The sequence below is a fragment of the Vitis riparia genome, chromosome 14, assembly GCF_004353265.1.
Source record: "Vitis riparia cultivar Riparia Gloire de Montpellier isolate 1030 chromosome 14, EGFV_Vit.rip_1.0, whole genome shotgun sequence".
NCBI lineage: Eukaryota > Viridiplantae > Streptophyta > Magnoliopsida > Vitales > Vitaceae > Vitis > Vitis riparia.
Window position 1 is genome coordinate 28,825,729 of NC_048444.1, and position 21,137 is coordinate 28,846,865.

Consider the following 21,137-nt stretch of genomic DNA (forward strand, 5'->3'; position numbering starts at 1 on the left):
TAATTTAAAAACAGCTTTTTTTAAATAATGTGTTGCCAAAACAGCCCATACTTATTTTAAAAAGGAATGATATGTAACCTGTTCCGGGCCCCCGCAGCCACTCCCCAAACACATCCGCGCCTCCCACCGCCGGCGACTACTGAGCAAGCGCCTCTTCCGTCGGAAAATTCACACGGTATTCTCTGATCACTCACTCGCGGCATACCCATATGAATTGCTTGCGCCTCACTCAATTCCCAAAACGATGCCTTTCAACCAGGTTTCCTTCACTGGATCCCAAGCTCAACAACACCAAAACCCCTTTTTCTTCTCCAAATTCAACCTACACAACTCCCAATTCACACACATTCGACACACCCACCATTTCTCAGCTCATAGCAAAACAACACTGGTCCAAGCTCAAAACCATAGTCAAAGAAACAAACTCCAGTTCACTTCTTCAACATCTCTTCAACTCTGAAGCCCAACCAGACCTCATCCTCTGCTATTTCAAATGGACCCAGAAAGAATTTGGGGCTATACACAATGTAGAACAGTTTTGCAGGCTTTTACACTTGTTAGCCAATGCAAAGAATTACAATAAGATCCGGGCTTTGTTGGATTCTTTTGCTAAGAATGCCCATTATTCGAATTCAACAATTTTTCACTCGCTTTCAGTGTTGGGTAGCTGGGGTTGTGCCAATTCGATAATTGTTGATATGTTGGTTTGGGCTTATGTGAAGAACGGGGAGATTGATTTAGCTTTAGAGGGTTTTGATCGGGCGGGGGATTATGGGTTTAGGTTGTCAGCGTTGTCGTGCAATCCAATGTTAATTTCATTGGTTAAAGAGGGTAGAATTGGGGTTGTGGAGTCTGTGTATAAGGAGATGATTAGGAGGAGGATTGGGGTTAATGTTGTTACTTTTGATGTTGTGATTAATGGGTTGTGTAAGGTTGGGAAGTTTCAGAAGGCTGGGGATGTTGTTGAGGATATGAAGGCTTGGGGGTTTTCACCATCAGTGATAACCTATAATACTGTAATTGATGGGTATTGCAAGGCTGGAGAAATGTACAAAGCAGATGCACTTTTGAAGGAAATGGTGGCAAAGAGGACTCACCCGAATGAGATTACATTTAACATTCTCATTGATGGGTTTTGTAGAGATGAGAATGTCACAGCTGCTAAGAAAGTATTCGAGGAAATGCAAAGGCAGGGTTTGCAACCTAACGTGGTTACATATAATTCTTTAATTAATGGGCTATGCAGCAATGGGAAACTTGATGAGGCTCTTGGTTTGCAGGACAAAATGTCAGGAATGGGTCTGAAGCCGAATGTTGTTACTTATAATGCTCTTATCAATGGATTTTGCAAGAATAAGATGTTGAAAGAAGCTAGAGAAATGTTGGATGATATTGGGAAACGAGGTTTAGCTCCTAATGTCATAACGTTTAATACTTTGATTGATGCTTATGGTAAGGCTGGGAGAATGGATGATGCATTCTTGCTGCGTAGCATGATGCTGGACATAGGGGTTTGCCCCAATGTTTCAACATACAATTGTTTGATTGTGGGTTTTTGTAGAGAGGGAAATGTAAAAGAAGCAAGGAAGCTTGCAAAAGAAATGGAAGGTAATGGTTTGAAAGCTGATCTTGTAACATATAACATACTGGTTGACGCATTGTGCAAAAAAGGGGAGACAAGAAAAGCGGTTAGACTTTTGGATGAGATGTTTGAGGTGGGTTTGAATCCAAGTCACCTGACATACAATGCTTTGATAGATGGGTATTTTAGGGAAGGGAACTCCACTGCAGCTTTGAATGTGAGGACACTGATGGAGAAAAAGGGGAGGAGGGCAAACATTGTAACATATAATGTGTTGATCAAGGGTTTCTGTAACAAGGGTAAGCTGGAGGAAGCAAATAGGCTTCTTAATGAGATGTTGGAGAAGGGTTTGATCCCAAATAGGACTACCTATGAGATACTTAGAGATGAAATGATGGAGAAGGGTTTCATTCCAGACATAGACGGACATCTTTATAATGTTTCTATCAGCTCTTAACCCCTAAAAAGGAGAAACTGGAACTACTCTATATTTTGTTCATCATCCAAGGCATACATGTTCAAATGTTGAACAATGTCGACATATGTGACAAATTATTGCTGTTTGGAATGGAATCTGATGCACTTAGATTTTCTTGGTTCTTGCTGCTCAAGATACTGCATGCATTGATGTTTCAAGTTCTCTCAAAGAAGGATACGCCACAGTTTGAAAGTCTTTGGAGTTCATCATTTCATTTGATCGAGGTGCATATTCTAACTTCTAGCCAAAAAATCCATGTGACAGATAACATGACAAGGAAATTCTAAATAGCTACCTTGTAATAATGAAACTTCCTAGTTGCCTCTGTTCTCCACTAACTTTAAGTGGTATTAAGGTGAAATCATATAAGTTAACTCTATCTTTGAGAGAGTGGTAGGACACAACTGAGAAAAGAAAGACTGGGTTTCATGAGTATTGATTTTATCTAAAATTAGTTGATTCTCTAGCTTTTGTGGATATGATGTGAATTGATTATGCAAAATAATATGCATTTCTTCTTTGATTAGGCTACACTTTTCATCACTGTTCTGTATTTATATATGTTATGGTTTCCTTACAATATTTTATGGTAAGGAAATATTTTATGGTTTCCTCGTGGAAAGGTGATGATGCCCTATAGATTTTTCTAGTTAACAAATACCTGATCATCTTCATATTTTGTGTTGCTATTTGTGGGAGTTCTTTGTTGTTTTAATCTCATTTTGCACTTTGATATATCATTAAGTCAGCAAAGTAGCATACAAACAAAAAATGATGGAACCTTTTTACCTTGCATCCACTATTATTATATTTCATAAAAGCTTCAATTTTCCAGGTGTTGCTAATTGGGTATCATCACTCTGATATTGGATGACCAAAAACAAAAAAGATTGTTTCAGATGGGATGGCTTCAGCTGATTAATGCATTTTACTACAGTCAAGGAACCATCCAGAATAGGGGGGTCACTTCTTCAAATTCAAACAAATGTCATGAACTCCAATGGCCTGTTGGTTTATGGCATGAAGAGGATTTGCTTTTTAGGGCCTTTTTTATTTTTCTGAATTTTGTGATTTTGCTCCAAGATAAGTATACTTGTTTGGCACAGATGTTGTCAAATGAGTGCTACTTGCTGTATGATAGCAAGTAATTTAAAATATCTCCCATGTCCACTGATCTGGATTAGCCTATTATTTAATGGATGGGATATCTCTGGATGACCTTATCAACAAAAATGTAAGGAAAAGAAATATAAGATTCATTATTTTCCTTTCTTGAATGATTTAAAGAGTCATGAACAAATTCTAGACATGAACAAAGTCCTATTATTATAGGGTTTTATCGGAGATTGACAGTAAATTGGTAATCTTACTAAATGGAGGCTGGAGTTTGGAGAGGAATCCATATTGCCCCATGATAGCTCATCCATGAAAATCACTGATGAAAGCCATCAGGGGGGTTTAATTTTGGGGCAAAAGATTCAGCTCTTCAGACTAGTCGATGCTTCCACTTCTATAAGTTTTAAGTCCAGAACACAAAGTTACGGTGCTCATGATTAACCTTATAGGTTTAATCGGTTTTTTGACTGTATTTCTTGACTGTACTTACCTAACCTGAATTAGTGAGGTATCAATAATGTTAATCATTCTCAAATACACAAAATGTTGTAATTCTCTTTAACTTCCTAAATATCTACCTTGTAACAATGAAACTTCCTAGTTGCTTCTTTCTCCACTAATTTTAAGTGGTAGTAAGGTGAAATCATATACATCAACTCTTTTGTGAGAGAGTGGTAGGACACAACAGACAAAAGAAAGACTGGATTTGATGAATATTGATTTTATCTGAAATTTGTTGATTCTCCAGCTTTTGTAGATATGATGTGAGTTGATTATGCAAAATGATATGTATTTCTTCTTTGATTAGGGCTACACTTTTCCTCATTGTTCCCATTTTTCTTTTTTCTTTTTTGTGGTTTCCTTTTGGAGAGGTGAGGTGATGATGCATGGTATTTATGGGAGTTCTTTGTTGTTTTAATCTCATTTTGCACTTTGATATATCATTAAGTCAGCAAAGTATCATATCAAACACAAAATGGTGGAACCTTTTTACCCAGCACTCACTATTATTATCTTTCATAAAAGCTTCAATTTTCCAGGTGTTGCCTTTTGAGGGCCTTTCTATTTTTCTGAATTTTGTGATTTTGCTCCAAATTGATGTATACTTGGTTGGCACAGATGTTTTCAAATGAGTGCTACTTGCTGTATGATAGCAAGTAATTTAAGATATCTCCCATGTCCACTGATCTGGATTAGCCTATTATTTAATGGATGAGATATCTCTGGTTGACCTTATCAACAAAAATATGAGGAAAAGAAGTATAAGATTCATTCTTTTTCTTTCTTGAATGATTGAAAGAGTCATGGACAGATTCTAGACTGAACAAATCACTGATGAAAGCCATCAGTGGGTTTAATTTTGGTGCAAAAGTTTTATCTCTTCAGATCAATGGGATGCAAGGAAACCTCTAGTTGCTTTGATGCTTCCACTTCTATTAGTTTTAAGCCCAGAGCCCAATGCTACTATGCTCATATGGTTAACCTTATAGGTTTAGTCGGTTTTTTGAGTGCATTTCGTGATTTTGCTTACCTAACCTGAATTAGCAGGGTATCAATAGAGTGTTAATCATTCTCAAATACAGAAGATAACATAATTCTCTATCATTTTCAATGAATTCAGTATGATAGCTTGCAATTACTATTATTCTCCCCCATTTAACAAGAATTGCCTTTCCCTTGCTCAAAATTTTCTGCTACCATCAGCTAGCTTCTCCATGTTCACAAATATTGTTCTGATCACTTCCCAGATTTGACACCATGACAGGCAACCTGCTCAAACATTCTTGTTAGTTTGAATTAGCCTGCGTGAGTTGAATTGTAAAACGGAAATCTTTTGGCATATTGCAGGATGTGTTGAATTACAATCAAACACTGCAAAAAGTCATGTAGCTGAAAATGATGATGAGGAATGCTACTTGTACCAGAACATGCAAAACCCAGGTTCATTTTGAGACGGACAAGCCAACAAAGCTGCAAATCAGAGTTTCAAAATGCAGTATGCGAATACTTCTAACCCCGGGTTTGGACTTTTTCTTCTTCCTGTGATGAAATGCAGGCCTATTCTGCAGTTTAGAGACAAGAACAAGCTTCTTTCCCTTTCTTCCATTGTTAAGACTTGAAGTGCAGGCTCATCTGTTATAATTTTATCATAATAATTTATTTATTTTTATTTCTATAAATTTCAAATTTATTTTGGAATATTGATGACATATCGATTATTATATTATATTATATTATATTAAGGGTGTCATTAATTTTAATGAAAAACATAAAATAAAATTCCATTAATAGAGAGAATCATACCCTAAATATCACCTTCCATCATTTCCAGATTTTATACCAAAAAGGGCCCAAAACGACACCGTTTTGCCTCTGAAATGGTCATAGGAAAACAGCTGTCGTAGGTTGGCCATTAGGTAAGATCCACTTTCCCAGCGGAATCTTCTTTGAAGGTACCAATTGCGATGTGAAAATTTGCTTGCCTTGGCCTATAAAAACCCCCTTTCTCTCCTCAAAACCCTTCTCTTCTCCATCTATTTCATCACTGTTTCCTCCTTTTTCTTTGGTGGCTTTTCTCTTCTTCTGGGTAAGTTTTTCTTTCTTTCTTTATAATTTTATTATTATTATTATTTTTTTGTTTTTATTTTTTTGTTTTGTTTTTTTGTTTTTTTGTTTTTTTTTATATGTTTTGATTCTTTGTTTTCTGGGAAGTGTCTGGTTTCCCAGGATTAGATTTGTTGGGTTGGTGGATCATTATGTTTTTATGATTTTTCCTGGTGAGATTTGACCATTTGGTATATGTTTTGCAGGTAAATCCTTTCCCTGAAAAACCCCCATTTCCCAGGTTTGATTTTGGATCAAAACCCATTTTCCATGCTTAGATTTTGGTGATCAATTGAAAGCTGTGGTGATAAACTGATAGTCTTCATGTTTCTGAATACCCCTCTGTGAAGAATCAAAAACCAGTCTTTATGAGTTATCCAACCCTCTTGCAGATCTGTTTCCTTCAATCTTTCTCTGTTGTGCTTCTGTACTGGCTTTATGTAACCCCATAAATCCCCATTCTGCTTCATTTGAATTTCAATTCCTTGCTATAAAATTCATATAGTTGTAAATATTTTCTTTGTAAGCATCCAATTGTGAAGATTCAATAAATCTTCCCTTAACAATTTTTGAGGGAAAGAGGAATAAAAAAATGGGTGGCCCAAGGCAAACTATTAGCTCTGCATCTGAAGAAGATCCTCAGTATGCGATGATGGATGAGAAGAAAAGGAGAAGGATGCTGTCAAATCGGGAATCGGCCAGGCGGTCTAGAATGAAGAAGCAGAAGCTTTCAGAGGATTTGATCAGTGAAGTGAGCAGACTGCAGAATTTGAACAAGGAGATAAAGCAAACAATTGATGCCACTACTCAAGGATATCAAAACTTTGTGTCTGAGAATAATGTTTTGGTGGCTCAAAAGATGGAGCTGGTGGATCGGCTGAATTCTCTGAATTTTATACTTCAAAATGTGCAAGATGTTTATGGTGTGCCCCTGGACATTCCTGAGATCCCAGATCCTTTGCTGAAGCCATGGAGCCTTCCTTGCCCATTGCAACTTATCCCGGCTTCTTCAGACATGTTGCAGTTCTGAATGAACCCGAAAACAAGCATTCAGTACTGGGTCATTTTGGCAGCTTTAATCTCATCTTAGATCGGTTTGTGTCTTGTTCAACTGTCATCTATTTTCACATGTCCTTTTAGATGTTAGTATGCTAGTTCCAAATCTTGATAATGGAGTTTGTAAACTTATGGGTTCCAATTGTTGTGATGATATCGGATTTTGATCACCATTGGTGACTGTGATTATGGTATGAATTGTAAACTTTTGGGGTCTTAATCACTTTGTGATAATATCAGACTGTGGCCACCATTGACGACTGTGATTATGGTATGAATTGTTAACTTTTGGGGTCTAATCACTTGTGATAATATCTGATTTTGCTCACCATTGATGACTATGGTTATGGTACTGTAGATTCATTCCAAATTGTTCCACAACAAATTCAATCCAATCAAGCCAAGAACTTAGAAAAGTTATTTGTAGTGATGTAAATCACCAAAGACTTGGATTAGTTAGGTAGAAAACGTGGCACATAACAATAGAGTAAGGGAACATTTCTTTGTCCATCTCTAATCAAATTAGAGAGTTTTTGTATACTGGAACTCTGATTACGAAGGATGTTTGTTCACTTCCCCTATTTTCTCTTCTACCTTATCGTCAATAGAATGTTTTTTGTTGCCTAGAGGTATGAATTGTAGTAAGCTTTTGGGGGTCTAATGATTTGTAATAATTTCTGATTTCGGTTACCATTGATGACTTTGATTATGGTATGAATCGCAAACTTTTGGGTTCTAATCATTTGTGATAATACCGGTTTTTGGTTACCATTGATGAGTGTGATTATGGTATGGATGTGTTGGTTGGAATCTCTACATTCTTTTGTGAAAAGCTTGTTTGTAATTCTCAGAGACATGACTGCAAATTGGGATTAAGACCATGCCATTTTCATCTGTTCTAGAACACTATTCCTCATTGATCTAGGAAATCTTCTTTTCCTTCTATACCTTCATTTGTATGAGAGATTTGCTCATGGTTTTAAATTTTTAATGACCCTTTTCATTCTATGGCCTTGAATCAAGTGAGATAGTCTATGAGTAAATAGGGAGTCCTTTGGTTGGAAAACAATGGATTTTGCCTCTTGGGTGAGGGTGCTAAGCACCCAATTTGATTACTTGCCTTGTTTGACAATTTCATCACTACATCCAAGGCTTTTTTGTAAATATATTTGGTACTCAAACTCTATCAATGATTGTGATCCTCATTGTGTACATTATTCGTGGTAGGATCCATCAAAGAAATTGGATGGGTATAGAGCATATAAAAAAAGAGTTTCCATTTCTATCGATCATAAATTCAAAAATGAAAAAAGCTTAACAGTTTGATTCAACAACAATTTTAAAAAAATGTTTTTTCAAATTTGTTTTTGAAAACACTTCCCAAAAAAATAAGCTTTTCATTGTGGAATGAGCTCAAAATTCTAAACTTGAGTGGAAATTTACTATTTGGTAATGTGGATCTTTTCATCGTTGACCTTGAGTCTTCACTTGGCTCTACAACCATTAAAGTTGGGTTTGGTACATGAGAATAGGAATGAGAATGGGCGAATTAGAATACTATTTGGAAGTAATGAATTAAAATCTTGATAAGAATGGATTTTACTTCTCATGTTGAGGAGTTCTAATTCCTATTATCATTTTTAACGAATAATCTAAAACCGATGATAAATGATAAATTGCTTTATTTTAGCGTTCTAAACGTATCATATGTCAAGCTTGTAATGGTCATGGTCTTGAGCTTATGATAGTTGTGTTGGATTCAAATCTCTTTGCAGAAGACATATAGTTTAGGTAATAAACATTTTCTACCCGAGCGTGTGGCTAACCTAGAATGCTTTTGTAATAAAATAATTGAGAGGAATGAGATCATTACTTAGGTTTAAGCAAACCTAAATTCTTCGTTTCTTGTTTTTGGCGTAGAATGAAGTATAACTCCAATACCCACAATCTTTCGATTGATCCTACCACCGTATATCATTGAGTGGGTGGCGATGCTTTACGAGATTTAAGTTAGAGTTGCTCTTGGAATTGAGAGGAAACTCTTTGGTTTTTTACTCTAATTTTCCAGGAGGTGAAAAATGAGAAGAATGACTTCCTTTGATCTTTCCATGCTCCCTTATATACTAATAGGACAAAAGACCAAAATGCCTTTCATTATTAGAAAACAAATCCAATCTCCAAATTAAGTCCCATAGAGTCACGATTTTTGTGCATAAAAAATACATCTATGAAGGTAGCTCGATTGGGGACCAATGGAACATTTGATTGTGGCTTTCATGAAATTAATGTGGCATAATTTCATAGTCAATCAATTGCTCGACTAAAGTTGATTGGTTGCACTCCATTAATAAGTTCTTACTACATGAAGCTAATACTTGTCCCACAACCTACTAGCCCTTATATTTGTTCCTATGAGCTGATATCCATAATTTAATTGGTACAAATAAGTTACATCTTTACTTTCGAGTTACAAATTTACTTTTGTAAAACTATGTCCTAAAATGATAAAACATCAATTTCAATAATCAAATGGAATTACCTTAGCCAAGGATTTACCTTAATCACGCACCTTAGAATTATTGGAAGGGAATATATTGTTCCTAATGAGATATCATGGTACCTATTTTGAGTATACATTGACTACATGCTAAATCAAGAACCGCTCAAGATCATGAAAATATATAACTTTTAGTTGTCTCAATCATACATGATTCAAAGTGATTATTAACTCGAGTGCCCCTTAAGGTTAAGAACACTTATAAGATTGTAATTAGAACACGTGTTACTTAAATAGCAATAGACATGTTCTTCGTAAGTTTAGTTAAATGTGTTGAGATATTAGGAATGCTTTCCTTATATCATTATTTCCTTATATCATTTAGTGTTGAGATATTAGGAATGTTTAGATATTAGGAAAGTTGAGATATTATGAATATTGAGATATTAGGAATATTGAGATATTAGGAATATTAAGATATTAGGAATATTGAGATATTAGGAAAGTTGAGATATTAGGATATTAGTTATTATTTCCTTATATCATTCTTTCCTTATATCATTCTTTCCCATTCTTAGAATGGTGATTACCCTCTATATATACTCTGTACATGAACGAATGAAAAAAGGAATGAAAAAACTACAATTTATCAATTTGAAGATGGTATCAGAGCCATGGAACTGAAATCCTGGATATTTTGTCGCTATGGTAGTCCGACAGCGATCAACCATCCTAAGACAAGCCCTAATATTGATAAGTCAACCTTCAAATGCACTCACTGCAATAAGACTGGTCCCACCAGTCTGGATATCCCACAATTTCAAAGCAACGACTCTTGGTATGACCAGGAAAACAATAAGGACCCGAGGGTTTGAACCATGGACCTTTAGATCATGTTTAGGCTATCAACACTTTGTTATTAATTATAATAATCGTGATCAACGGAAGAAGGATTCCAAGAAAACCTCGACTGTAATTGTTGCCGAAATAAAAACAGAGGCTAATGTTGCTGAGAAAGCCTCTGCATTGGTAGCCGCTACTGATCATGGTGGTAAGTTTTTAAATACTTTTACACCTGTTATTAATAGTACATGGATAATTGATTCTGGTGCTACAGATCATATGACTTTTGATTCTAGACAGGTTTCACCCCTTAGACTTTCCTCACAAAAAATTTTTTCCACAGCCAATGGTAACACAACCCCAGTTATTGGGGAAGGATCCTTAACTCTTACTGATACTTTGAATTTGGATTCTGTTTTAGTTGTTCCATCTTTAGATTACAATCTTTTGTCAGTTTCTCAAATCACCACAGCCTTATCTTGTATTGTCATTTTTTGGCCTGAATTTTGTGTGATTAAGGACATCCAAACAAAACAGACGATTGGTTGTGGTATTAAACGGGGAAAACTTTATTACTTGGACTTGCAGTCAAAGGATTCAAATAAGTTGCAACAAGCCTTGATGGCAGATGGATCTGAGGGGGAGAAGAAAAAGTCTGAAATTTGGTTGTGGCATCGACGTCTGGGACATGCTTCCTTTGGTTATTTAAAAAAATTGTTTCCTAATTTGTTTGCAAAGAGTGATATTTCTGGTTTCCGTTGTGATATTTGTGAATTGGCTAAAAGTCATCGTGCTTCGTTTCCGTTAATTTTGAATAAAAGTCCGTTTCCTTTTATGGTTATACATTCTGATGTTTGGGGCCCATCCAAAGTCCCAACTTTGAGTGGCTCACGTTGGTTGGTTACTTTTATTGATGATTGTACCAGAATGACATGGTTATGCTTGATGAAGACCAAAGATGAAGTGAACTTGTTGTTTCAAAAATTTCATAAAATGATTGAAACTCAATACAATGCAAAGGTTCGGGTTTTGCGTAGTGATAATGGTGGAGAATATCAAAGTTCTGATCTTCAAAAGTATTTGGAAGGACATGACATCATTCATCAGACTACTTGTTCCAATACACCCCAGAAAAATGGAGTCGCTGAACGAAAAAATCGACACTTGTTAGAGGTTGTTCGTGCTTCCTTGATAGCAGCAAAAACACCAATATCTTATTGGGGAGAAGCAATCACATCTGCCGCATACTTGATCAATCGGGTACCTTCTAGCTCAATTAACTTTCAAACACCTCTCCAAGCTCTTACTAATGTCGTAGTTGCCCCAACCGTCCCAAATCTACCTCCTCGTGTTTTTGGTTGCATGGCATTTGTGCATCTACACAAGCACCAACGCACCAAGTTAACTTCCCATGCATTGCAATGTGTGTTTGTTGGATATGCATTGCACAAAAAGGGATATCGATGTTACCATCCTCCAACTCGACAAATGTATATTACAATGGATGTGGTGTTTCATGAAGATTCAATGTATTTTTCATCCGAGTCTGAACTTCAGGGGGGGTACCATAAGGAAATTCAGACTCTCGATTATGATTATCATATTTCTGAGGAAGATGAATCTGGACAATCTGAACTAGTGAACCAGGAAGTGGGTGAGTTGGATATGAGTGGTCAACAATTTGGGTCCGAAGATGTCTTCATTGAAATACCAAACCAATCGTCGTCTGTTGAGGGTGTTCTTAATTTGGAGCCTGATCCATTCATGAAACGGTTACCACATCGTCATAATAGAGGTATTCCTAAACCCACATATGAACCTGAATTGTCTACTAAAGTCAAATATCCCATGAGCAACTATGTGTCTACCCATCGTTTGTCTGAATAAAATAAGTCATTTGTAAATCAATTATCTCCTGTAGCTATTCCTAACAGTGTGCAGGAAGCCTTAGCTGATCCAAGGTGGAAAGCAGCCATGAATGAAGAGATGAAATCATTGCAGAAGAATGAAACATGGGAACTCCTAGAATGTCCACCAGGAAAGAAGCCAGTTGGGTGTCGTTGGATCTATACTGTGAAGTACAAGGCAGATGGTAGTATTGAACGATTTAAAGCAAGACTGGTAGCAAAAGGGTACACTCAAACTTATGGAATTGACTACACAGAGACATTTGCACCTGTAACTAAGATCAACACAATTCGAGTATTACTGTCTTTAGCTGCAAACCTAGATTGGCCATTACAACAATTTGATGTGAAAAATGTCTTTTTGCATGGCGAGTTATCTGAAGAAGTATATATGGATCTTCCACCAGGATGCATGGTGTCAGAAAAGCAATGTCAGAAGGTGTGCAAATTGAAGAAGTCATTGTATGGGTTGAAGCAATCCCCGAGAGCATGGTTTGGAAGGTTCACAAAGTCAATGAGAGCTTTTGGCTATCGTCAAAGTAATTCAGATCACACTTTGTTCCTAAAAAAGCAACATGGTAAGATTACGACACTCATCGTATATGTGGATGACATGGTAGTTACAGGAAATGATCCTGAAGAAAGAAAAGCTCTACAAAATTATCTATCTAGAGAATTCGAAATGAAAGATCTAGGTCCTCTGAAATACTTTCTTGGGATTGAAGTTTCTCGATCAAGTGAAGGAATTTTTCTGTCTCAAAGAAAGTATGCCTTAGATCTTTTACAGGAGACTAGAATGTCGGGATGTCAACCTATTAATACACCAATAGAAGAAGGTTTGAAATTATGTGTTGAGCCTAATCAAGTATCAACTGATAAGGGAAGATACCAAAGACTTGTGGGGAGATTAATGTACTTAGCTCATACAAGACCAGATCTTGCTTATGCATTGAGTGTAGTGAGTCAATACATGCATAATCCTGGAGAACAACATATGAATGCAGTCATGCGTATTTTGAGGTATTTGAAGAATGCTCATGGGAAGGGAATTTTATTCGCAAAAAATGTTGATCATCAGAGTATAGAAGTATATACTGATGCTGATTGGGCTGGTGCAGTGGATGATAGGCGATCTACATTTGGTTACTTTACCTTTGTAGGTGGTAATCTTGTGACATGGAAAAGTAAGAAACAGAATGTCGTCGCTCGTTCAAGTGCAGAAGCGGAATTTAGAGGTATGGCTTTAGGACTTTGTGAGGCATTATGGCTAAGACTCCTCTTATAGGATTTAGGTTACCTATCTAGGCAACCAATCCGATTGTTTTGTGACAATAAAGCCGCGTGTAATATTGCTCATAATCCAGTACAACATGATCGTACAAAGCATGTCGAGGTGGATAGATTCTTCATTAAGGAAAAGTTGGATGATAAGATTGTGGAATTGCCTAAGATTCGATCAGAAGATCAATTGGCCGATATCCTTACCAAAGCTGTCTCAAGTCAAGTGTTCTCAAAATTTTTAGACAAGTTGGGCATGTGTGACATCTATGCACCAACTTGAGGGGGAGTGTTGAGATATTAGGAATGATTTCCTTATATCATTATTTCCTTATATCATTTAGTGTTGAGATATTAGGAATGTTTAGATATTAGGAAAGTTGAGATATTATGAATATTGAGATACTAGGAATATTAAGATATTAGGAATATTGAGATATTAGGAAAGTTGAGATATTAGGATATTAGTTATTATTTCCTTATATCATTCTTTCCTTGTATCATTCTTTCCCATTCTTAGAATGGTGATTACCCTCTATATATACTCTGTACATGAACGAATGAAAAAAGGAATGAAAAAACTACAATTTATCAATTTGAAGAAAATGTGTAACCATACACACTAACATGCCACCTCAGAGACTACTTTGATAATAAAAAAAGACAAGTCATCCCACTTGCATGGTGAGAGGTAGCACACCACAACACTATTGAACCATCCAAGTTCATGAACAATTGTAAACAATAGTATCAATCTACAAGGAATCCATAATTGTATACTTTGTATATCCACTTAAATCTAAACTGTGTACAATGTGAACTGATTGGACTAAGCATCCATCAAACTAATAAAGAAACTATTAATGCACACAATACTAATAAATGAGTAGGAATCATACATTACATTACAAATGTTGCAACATGTCTCACAATAAAGGACTTAAAACCTAACCAATTATAGTTTTTAAGAAAGACTTTTTAGGTTTATATTTTATGTAAAATGTAAGTTCTTTTACAAAATTATATTTTATCGAAAGGAGCTTATAGGGTCTTATTTCAATACTGTGATTTGTTAATAGCTAATACAATTGATGCTCTTTTATCTTATATTTTGTTCTCGAAAATGGGAAAAAGCTAAGAGGGAATAGAAAGATAATAAATAAATAAAAAAGATTTAAAGTTAATAAATTATTTTTACATATTTATTAAATTATATTGAATAAACAATTTAAAAACATACAAGTTTTTAACTAATTTTAATTACATTGAATATTTTTTTGTAGTGAGTCAAACATGAGAAATTTGTTCTACTAAGGGTTTTTTTTTTTTTTTTTTTGCTTTTGTCAATATTTACCTAACCCAAATATAACATTAATATTTAGAAATAACTTCTAATAATAAAAAAATTATGCTAAATAGGAACTTGAAATCTTGAAATCATTCTATTTAGATGTAAATTTTAATATGATTTATTTGCAGTTCAAAAAAAAAGTGCGGCTTATTCTTATTTTTTTTTTATAAAATTACTTTTAATATAAAATATTACAACATTAAATTAATACCTATCAAATTCCTCATTTTTATCATTTAAATTATGTTATAAAATCTAAGTCAATGAATAAGGGCATGAATAATAAGATGATACAAATAAACAAAATTCAAGTACAAAACATGAGACTTCTCCGAAATATACATATAACACCATCTCAATAATGTTATGCCTTAGTTTTTGGATATGTAGCAAAAAAAAGTATCTTTGGCTATATATAATTATATATAGTTATTAAGACCTGTTTGAGAACTGTTTTCAAGAATAATTTGTGTTTTCTAAAACAAAAAAAAACCGGAAAACACGTTTGACAACTAGAAACTGTTTTCTATTTTTTGTTATTAGAAAATAGAAAATATTCAAAGAACATTTTTTAATTGTTTTCACTTTTTTTTAGAGCTATTTAAAAATAATAATTATACAAACACATATAATGATTAAATATAAATTAAGGATATAAAAATTATTTTAAAAATATTAAAAATAGGTTAAAAATATTTTAGGTTCTTCAACATACTTTTATTTTATAAATAATCATAAAATAATTTTAAAAAACTATTTTTTAGAACCATTTTAAAAAACAATTATAAAAAAGGGACTAAATCTTTCATCAAAAAAAAGAAAAGAAGAGGCAAATGACTTCCACTAACTTAGCCTAAATGTATCTTTAGGACTTAAAACGCTGCGTTTCAATAAACGGAGAATCCATGGGGAGAGGTCAAAATGGAAAATTTGTCCCTCTGGTTGATTTCGAATCCGGAAGTCTTCCCCTCTTTTAACGTCCTTCTTTGATCTTTCCACACTCGGATTTTTTTTTATTTTATTTTCCTCTTACGGTTTAAGCAAACTAGGGTTAGGGTGTTGGTTTTGGAGAAGCCATGAATTTGCCAAGGAAGAGGGTTCAACTTCTAATCTTCGTCGTCGGCATCGTCGCTCTCAGCATCACTGGTACGTCATCACGTCTTCACGTATCTATTTCCGTCCAATTCTTCGAATTTTGATTCTTTTGATCGTTTTTTCATAGCATAGAAGTCGATTCAGGTCTCTTGGATATTTTGGAAGTGTGGATCAGATGCGGTGTTGTGGATTGTGTTGAAATCGGTTCAAATTGTTGTGGAGAGTGTGTTATGAAGAAATGGCCATGGCCATGGCCGTGAGTTAAGGAAATTGGATTTGAGAGCTCGATCTTGTGGAATTAGTGATTTTAACTTGTTCATTGACCGTTTCAATTGCCAAATTCAAACTATAGATACATAGTTGCTTAATTACTTGGGTTCTGTTTGGTTGCGGAAATAGAAATGATTGTCTCAGAGTCGTTTTTACTTTTCATATAAAAATAACGGAGATGTTCATGTTTGAATTAATTCAATTTTTGAGGTTCTGGCATTTATGCAAATACAAAAAGAACATTTCTAACGTTGTATAAATGACAAGTTTTGAGGAAATGTTATGGAAACTAGATTTCAAACCAATTATATTTTCTCTGTTATTTTGGTTTTCTCTGTTTTGAAAAACAGAAAACAATTCACATTTTTGGTAGCAAACAGACTATTGATTTTTAGATGAAGGTGAATTATGCTACTCTTACATTTTAGTGATGCTAACTGGTATAGTAGCAATCTGGAGACTGCATATCAACCAAAATACGCTCCCTTCAATTTTTTTATGTATGATGCTGTCATTTTATTCCTGGACCTGGATATAAGAATCCTAAGCAATTCAGATGTTTTTTTGAATTCTGTGGCATAACATGCACTTTAATCTAATTATTTTTCAGATGTTGGTGTTTTATGAATTTTTTTTTTGATAGGCAAACAAAGAAAACGTAATAAATGAGCGCCAAAGAAAGGACCGCACCCTATGTATACAAAAAGTATACACAAAACAAACAAAGAAAAACGACAGGAGCCAGCAAAAACAACCGAAAAACCACAGCTACCCACAACTAAGACTATCTAGGAAATCAAGCATTGATAAAATTCCCAAATCTAGGGAGACATTTGTCCATTCCAAGAAGGCTCTAATGGTGGTTTATGGAACTTTTGTCAAACTTGTTTCAGGAAGCTAGGATTAGTGATTCAATGCTGAAATCAAATTGTGTTATAAAATGGTTCTTAGTTCTATTTCCACTCCCCTTCTCCTTGTGTGAGGATGTTGAGTTCAATCAAAATAGGCCTACAATCATCTAAGAAAGCCTAATATAGTTCCTCTATCTAACTTAAATATCCATTTCTAGGGCTATTATTTCCACTGAATTCAGCTGAATCTCATAAGAAATGAGCACTGGTGATTGATTTACAGAGGAGAATGAATTTCTTTTTTTGAGCCTAATTTGTGAATTGAAAATTTCAATTCACAAATTACTGTTGTTGATTTCATTGAGGGATTGGATCAAGTTAGGTTTGTCTTTTGCTGGCTCTTGCTCCCTTTGTATACTTATGGTGAACTGGGGTTTCAGTTTTTATCACTATTAATCAAATTTTCTGTTGCGTATAGAAAAAATAAATAATATTGACTGAATGTATTTCCATTAGTCCATTAAAAAAAACAGTGTGTTTTTTTTATTGCATTTCAAAATAACTTGAGTTTGATTTGTCATTTCTAGGGATATTTTTTCTTGCTTAGTTCTTCCCCTTTTTAGTTTTTAAATTGTACTCCTTTGGAGATGTGCTCAATCTAAAGCAACCTTTCTTTTTGTTCTCTTGGTTCCTTTTATTGATTATTTAAAATGACCCTATTTAATTTTCTATCATTTCTCCATCTTGAGTTTTATTTTTATTTTTATTTTTCAATTTATGATTTTCTTTTGAGTATGTGCATTTAGACAATTTTGTAGAGTACCATGATCCTTGATTTGATCTTGAACCTCCTATGTCAAGATTTTACCAATTTATCACTCTGTAGTCACATAGCCTTGTCAGAATATGATTATACTGCAGGTAAATACTCTGAGGATGTTTGTCCCAACAACCAGTGTTTCAAAAATGTTGGACTATTATATTATCAAATAATATTTTGTGAGTGGAGATTTTCAATGTTTGATGTTTGATCTTCTTTTTTTCTTTGGCCTCACTTATCTTGAGAAAATGAAAAAGAGAAAGTAAACAAAAAGGGCAACAACTTGGAAGAGTATATAGCTTTGGGTAAATGACAGTTCATACAAGTAACACACATTTGCACTCACTCACTTGCTTACACCACTTCTAGCTGTCCACAGAGCTTAACAGAGTTCCTCACAGGTGCCATGAATGGGTGTAAATTTGAAGCCATGCTGTCATCTAGAACAAATGCTTGCTTTCTGTGTGACCTGTGCTCCCGGGGTTTAGAAATCATAAGGATTATATTCTATGACTAGTGCTTCTTAGTTGACCCATAAGACATGCTAGTCTATTGTTTTATTATTTTCTGTAGCCATTTTCTCTTTCATTTCATTGGATTATGGTGATAATGTGAAACTTATTCACAGTTTTAGCTCCAACTCCATTAGAAACCTTCTCTTCAATGTTTCCTACTCTTCCTTACGTATCAAAAATTCACATTTGTGGCATCTTGTCCCGTTCCTTCAGATTTGGCATCAGCTACCTACATTTATGCACTTGCAGTGGTTGCATTCCATTCCATGAAGTCTATTTGACTGTCTGAAATGAAATCCCTTTGAATATTGTGTTTCTGTGTGAATTTGTGGAACACTAAACTTCAAATGGAGTGTTGTACCATTTTACTTTACCAAAAGTGTAGTTCATACTTGAGTTGATATAAAACCTAAAGCCAATTCTTAAGGATTTATTAAAGAGCATCACCAAGATGCATGCTCAAATCTATTTTAACTTTTTTTTAGTGATTTTGTATTACTATAGAACATCTTTATTTATTTCTGATTTGCCTTTAGATTTGAATAGTTAGCATAGAAAGGATGTGCATAGGGAAATATGAGTCCTACAAAGGAACTTGCAAAAATATTTAAAACCTTGTGCTTTTACTGCTATTATTGAAACATATAAGAGAGTTTTTTCATGGGCTTTATCGGAGGTGCTCTCTCTCTCTCTCTCTCTCTCTCTCAAATATCCTTTTGGTTTCTTTTCCCATCATAAAAGATATTCTCTGACTTATCTTCTGCTCTTTAAAGCTGAAAAATGCCGCCAGCTGCTTGGAGAAGATGGTTCATCCCAGAGTGGGAAGTTTACTTTGTTAAACTGCTTTGACATGAGCTCTGGAACCCTAGCATGCACCGTGAAGGAGGGTGTGAAGCTCTATTTCTACAACATCAGAGCTGCGCATGTTGAAAGAGCACGGCATCATGCAATTGAGGGAGCACTTTCTGATGCATTAACACAAGGACTGAATGCTAAAGATGCAGCTAAACACGCACAGAAAGAAGGAGCAAAAGCAGCGAAGTTGGCAACCCGACAAGCCAAACGTATCATAGGCCCCATTATTTCTTCCGGATGGGACTTTTTTGAAGCTATTTACTATGGTGGTACCTTGACAGAAGGGTTCCTCAGAGGCACTGGAACCTTGTTTGGTGCCTATACTGGTGGATTCCTTGGTGAACAAAGGCTTGGGAGGTTCGGCTATCTTGTGGGAAGCCATTTGGGCAGCTGGGTGGGAGGTAGGATAGGACTGATGGTATATGACGTGGCCAATGGAGTCCAGTTCTTGCTTCAATCTGTCCAACCAGAAGAAACTCCCATGGACATGAGCTCTGAAGTTCCCGAAGATCCCAGTTCTTACGAGTCTCCTGCCTATGAAAGCTCTGAAGCACAAGAAGATTCGGGTATTTGGTGATATACTTTGGTCTCATTACAATTCTTTTCACTTAAAATGATGCATTATGTTGTTGAATGGAGTATGTGATATCTTTCAGCTGCATTTCAGTAACATTGAAATCTGTATATGAGTGTATCCTATTTTTCTCAGACAACTACGTTCATTTTTAGTTGTAGACCATAAATAGAATGAAACAGTTGTTGATATCTCTTAAAATGTTACTGTACCTTAGCTGTTACCCTGGACATTATAGAAGTGTTTGTCTATTTGCTTATTTGATTGGATGGCAGTATTATCTTCTTCTCATCCTTCTTCTCCATGAAGTATATTATTAGATCATGATGATGAATCAGTTGTTGAGATCTGGTTTGGAAAGTGGTTTCCTCACTGATTTTTTGCATTAGGCATTTGGAATGTCTTCATGTTTGATAAGATGAAAGAAGAAAATAATGATTGGGAATTTGGGATTAGGGTTCCTGAAAGTGATTTCTCTGTGTTTACTGTTTCCTTGATTCTCAAAATAATCTTGATTTTGTTCACAAAATCAAATTCTTAAAAAGTTATTTTTGATTGAAAATTCGTCATATCATAATAATAAATTAATAATCACTTCTACTTCTTCTATGAATAAATACAGAAGTTAAAACACTATCCCAAAGAGCAGTGATATGTAACCCTTGGGGCCTGGCAATGCAGTTTGACATTCAAACATGTTGCTGGCCCAAGTTTCGATTCTAGGCACATGGATCTGGGTTTATGTTTGCCTATTTATGGGCTTTTATGGCTAACCTTAAATGGGTGTCACTTCTCAAGAGATGGAAAAGACCAATATGTAAAGGCAGCAGAAACCAAGGTCAAAGTCATAGTTTAAAGCCACATTTCTAATATATGATAGTGGTAGTTCACGTGGGTGGGTCGTGTTTATGTTGTGTTTAATTTGACATTCAACTAAAAAGTTTATCAAAATACGATACGAATAATAATTCAAATAAAGACATGAGTTCAAGTACGACCTAATTATTAAATAGATGACACGCAATATAATCGATTTAATAATTAAATCTTGTTTCATGATAGGTCGAATTAAGTTTTGCTTGAGTTAATAGAATTAACCTTCCAACATGATATATTTGATTGTTTATGACTAAATTGACTTATTTATTCAAAATCAAACGTTAAATGAGTCAATTGGAGGTTAAATAATAAGTTAAAAATACAATTATTAAAAAGGTCAATTTGAGTCAAATTTGTATTATACAAGTTTACCAAAAAATAACTTGTTTATCAAATGAGTTATCCAAATCAATACAAATTTGACCAAAACATGATTGTACTAAATCAAAATTTGCAAAAAAAAAAAAAAAAATGTTAGATCCCATGTTAAAGTCCTGTTTGGATAGCTTTTAACTTTTTTGAGTTCAAATAATAAAATAAATAGAAATAAAAGTAATCATTATTAC

The 21,137-nt window shown here is 34.8% G+C and overlaps 3 protein-coding genes across 4 annotated transcripts; all 3 read left to right on the forward strand.

Annotated features, from left to right (window-relative positions):
* The first annotated feature begins 96 nt into the window (after positions 1-96).
* LOC117930772 (pentatricopeptide repeat-containing protein At1g09820) lies at positions 97-5,356 on the forward strand. Of its 2 annotated transcripts, none has more exons than XM_034851481.1 (2): positions 97-2,284; positions 5,025-5,356. In XM_034851481.1, exon 1 carries the CDS (start codon positions 210-212, stop codon positions 2,037-2,039), a length of 1,830 nt encoding a protein of 609 aa, XP_034707372.1. In that variant the 5' UTR covers positions 97-209; the 3' UTR covers positions 2,040-2,284; positions 5,025-5,356. The 2 variants fall into 2 exon arrangements, with proteins under 2 accessions (XP_034707372.1, XP_034707373.1); XM_034851482.1 differs by lacking the exon at positions 5,025-5,356 and adding an exon at positions 2,896-3,337.
* Positions 5,357-5,628: 272 nt separating this feature from the next.
* Positions 5,629-7,135, forward strand: LOC117930773 (bZIP transcription factor 53-like). Its single transcript, XM_034851483.1, has 2 exons — positions 5,629-5,763; positions 5,987-7,135. Exon 2 carries the CDS (start codon positions 6,373-6,375, stop codon positions 6,808-6,810), a length of 438 nt encoding a protein of 145 aa, XP_034707374.1. The 5' UTR covers positions 5,629-5,763; positions 5,987-6,372; the 3' UTR covers positions 6,811-7,135.
* An 8,565-nt stretch (positions 7,136-15,700) lies between these two features.
* Positions 15,701-19,953, forward strand: LOC117931221. Its single transcript, XM_034852145.1, has 2 exons — positions 15,701-15,858; positions 19,037-19,953. Exons 1-2 carry the CDS (start codon positions 15,789-15,791, stop codon positions 19,693-19,695), a joined length of 729 nt encoding a protein of 242 aa, XP_034708036.1. The 5' UTR covers positions 15,701-15,788; the 3' UTR covers positions 19,696-19,953.
* The last annotated feature ends 1,184 nt before the right edge of the window (positions 19,954-21,137 follow it).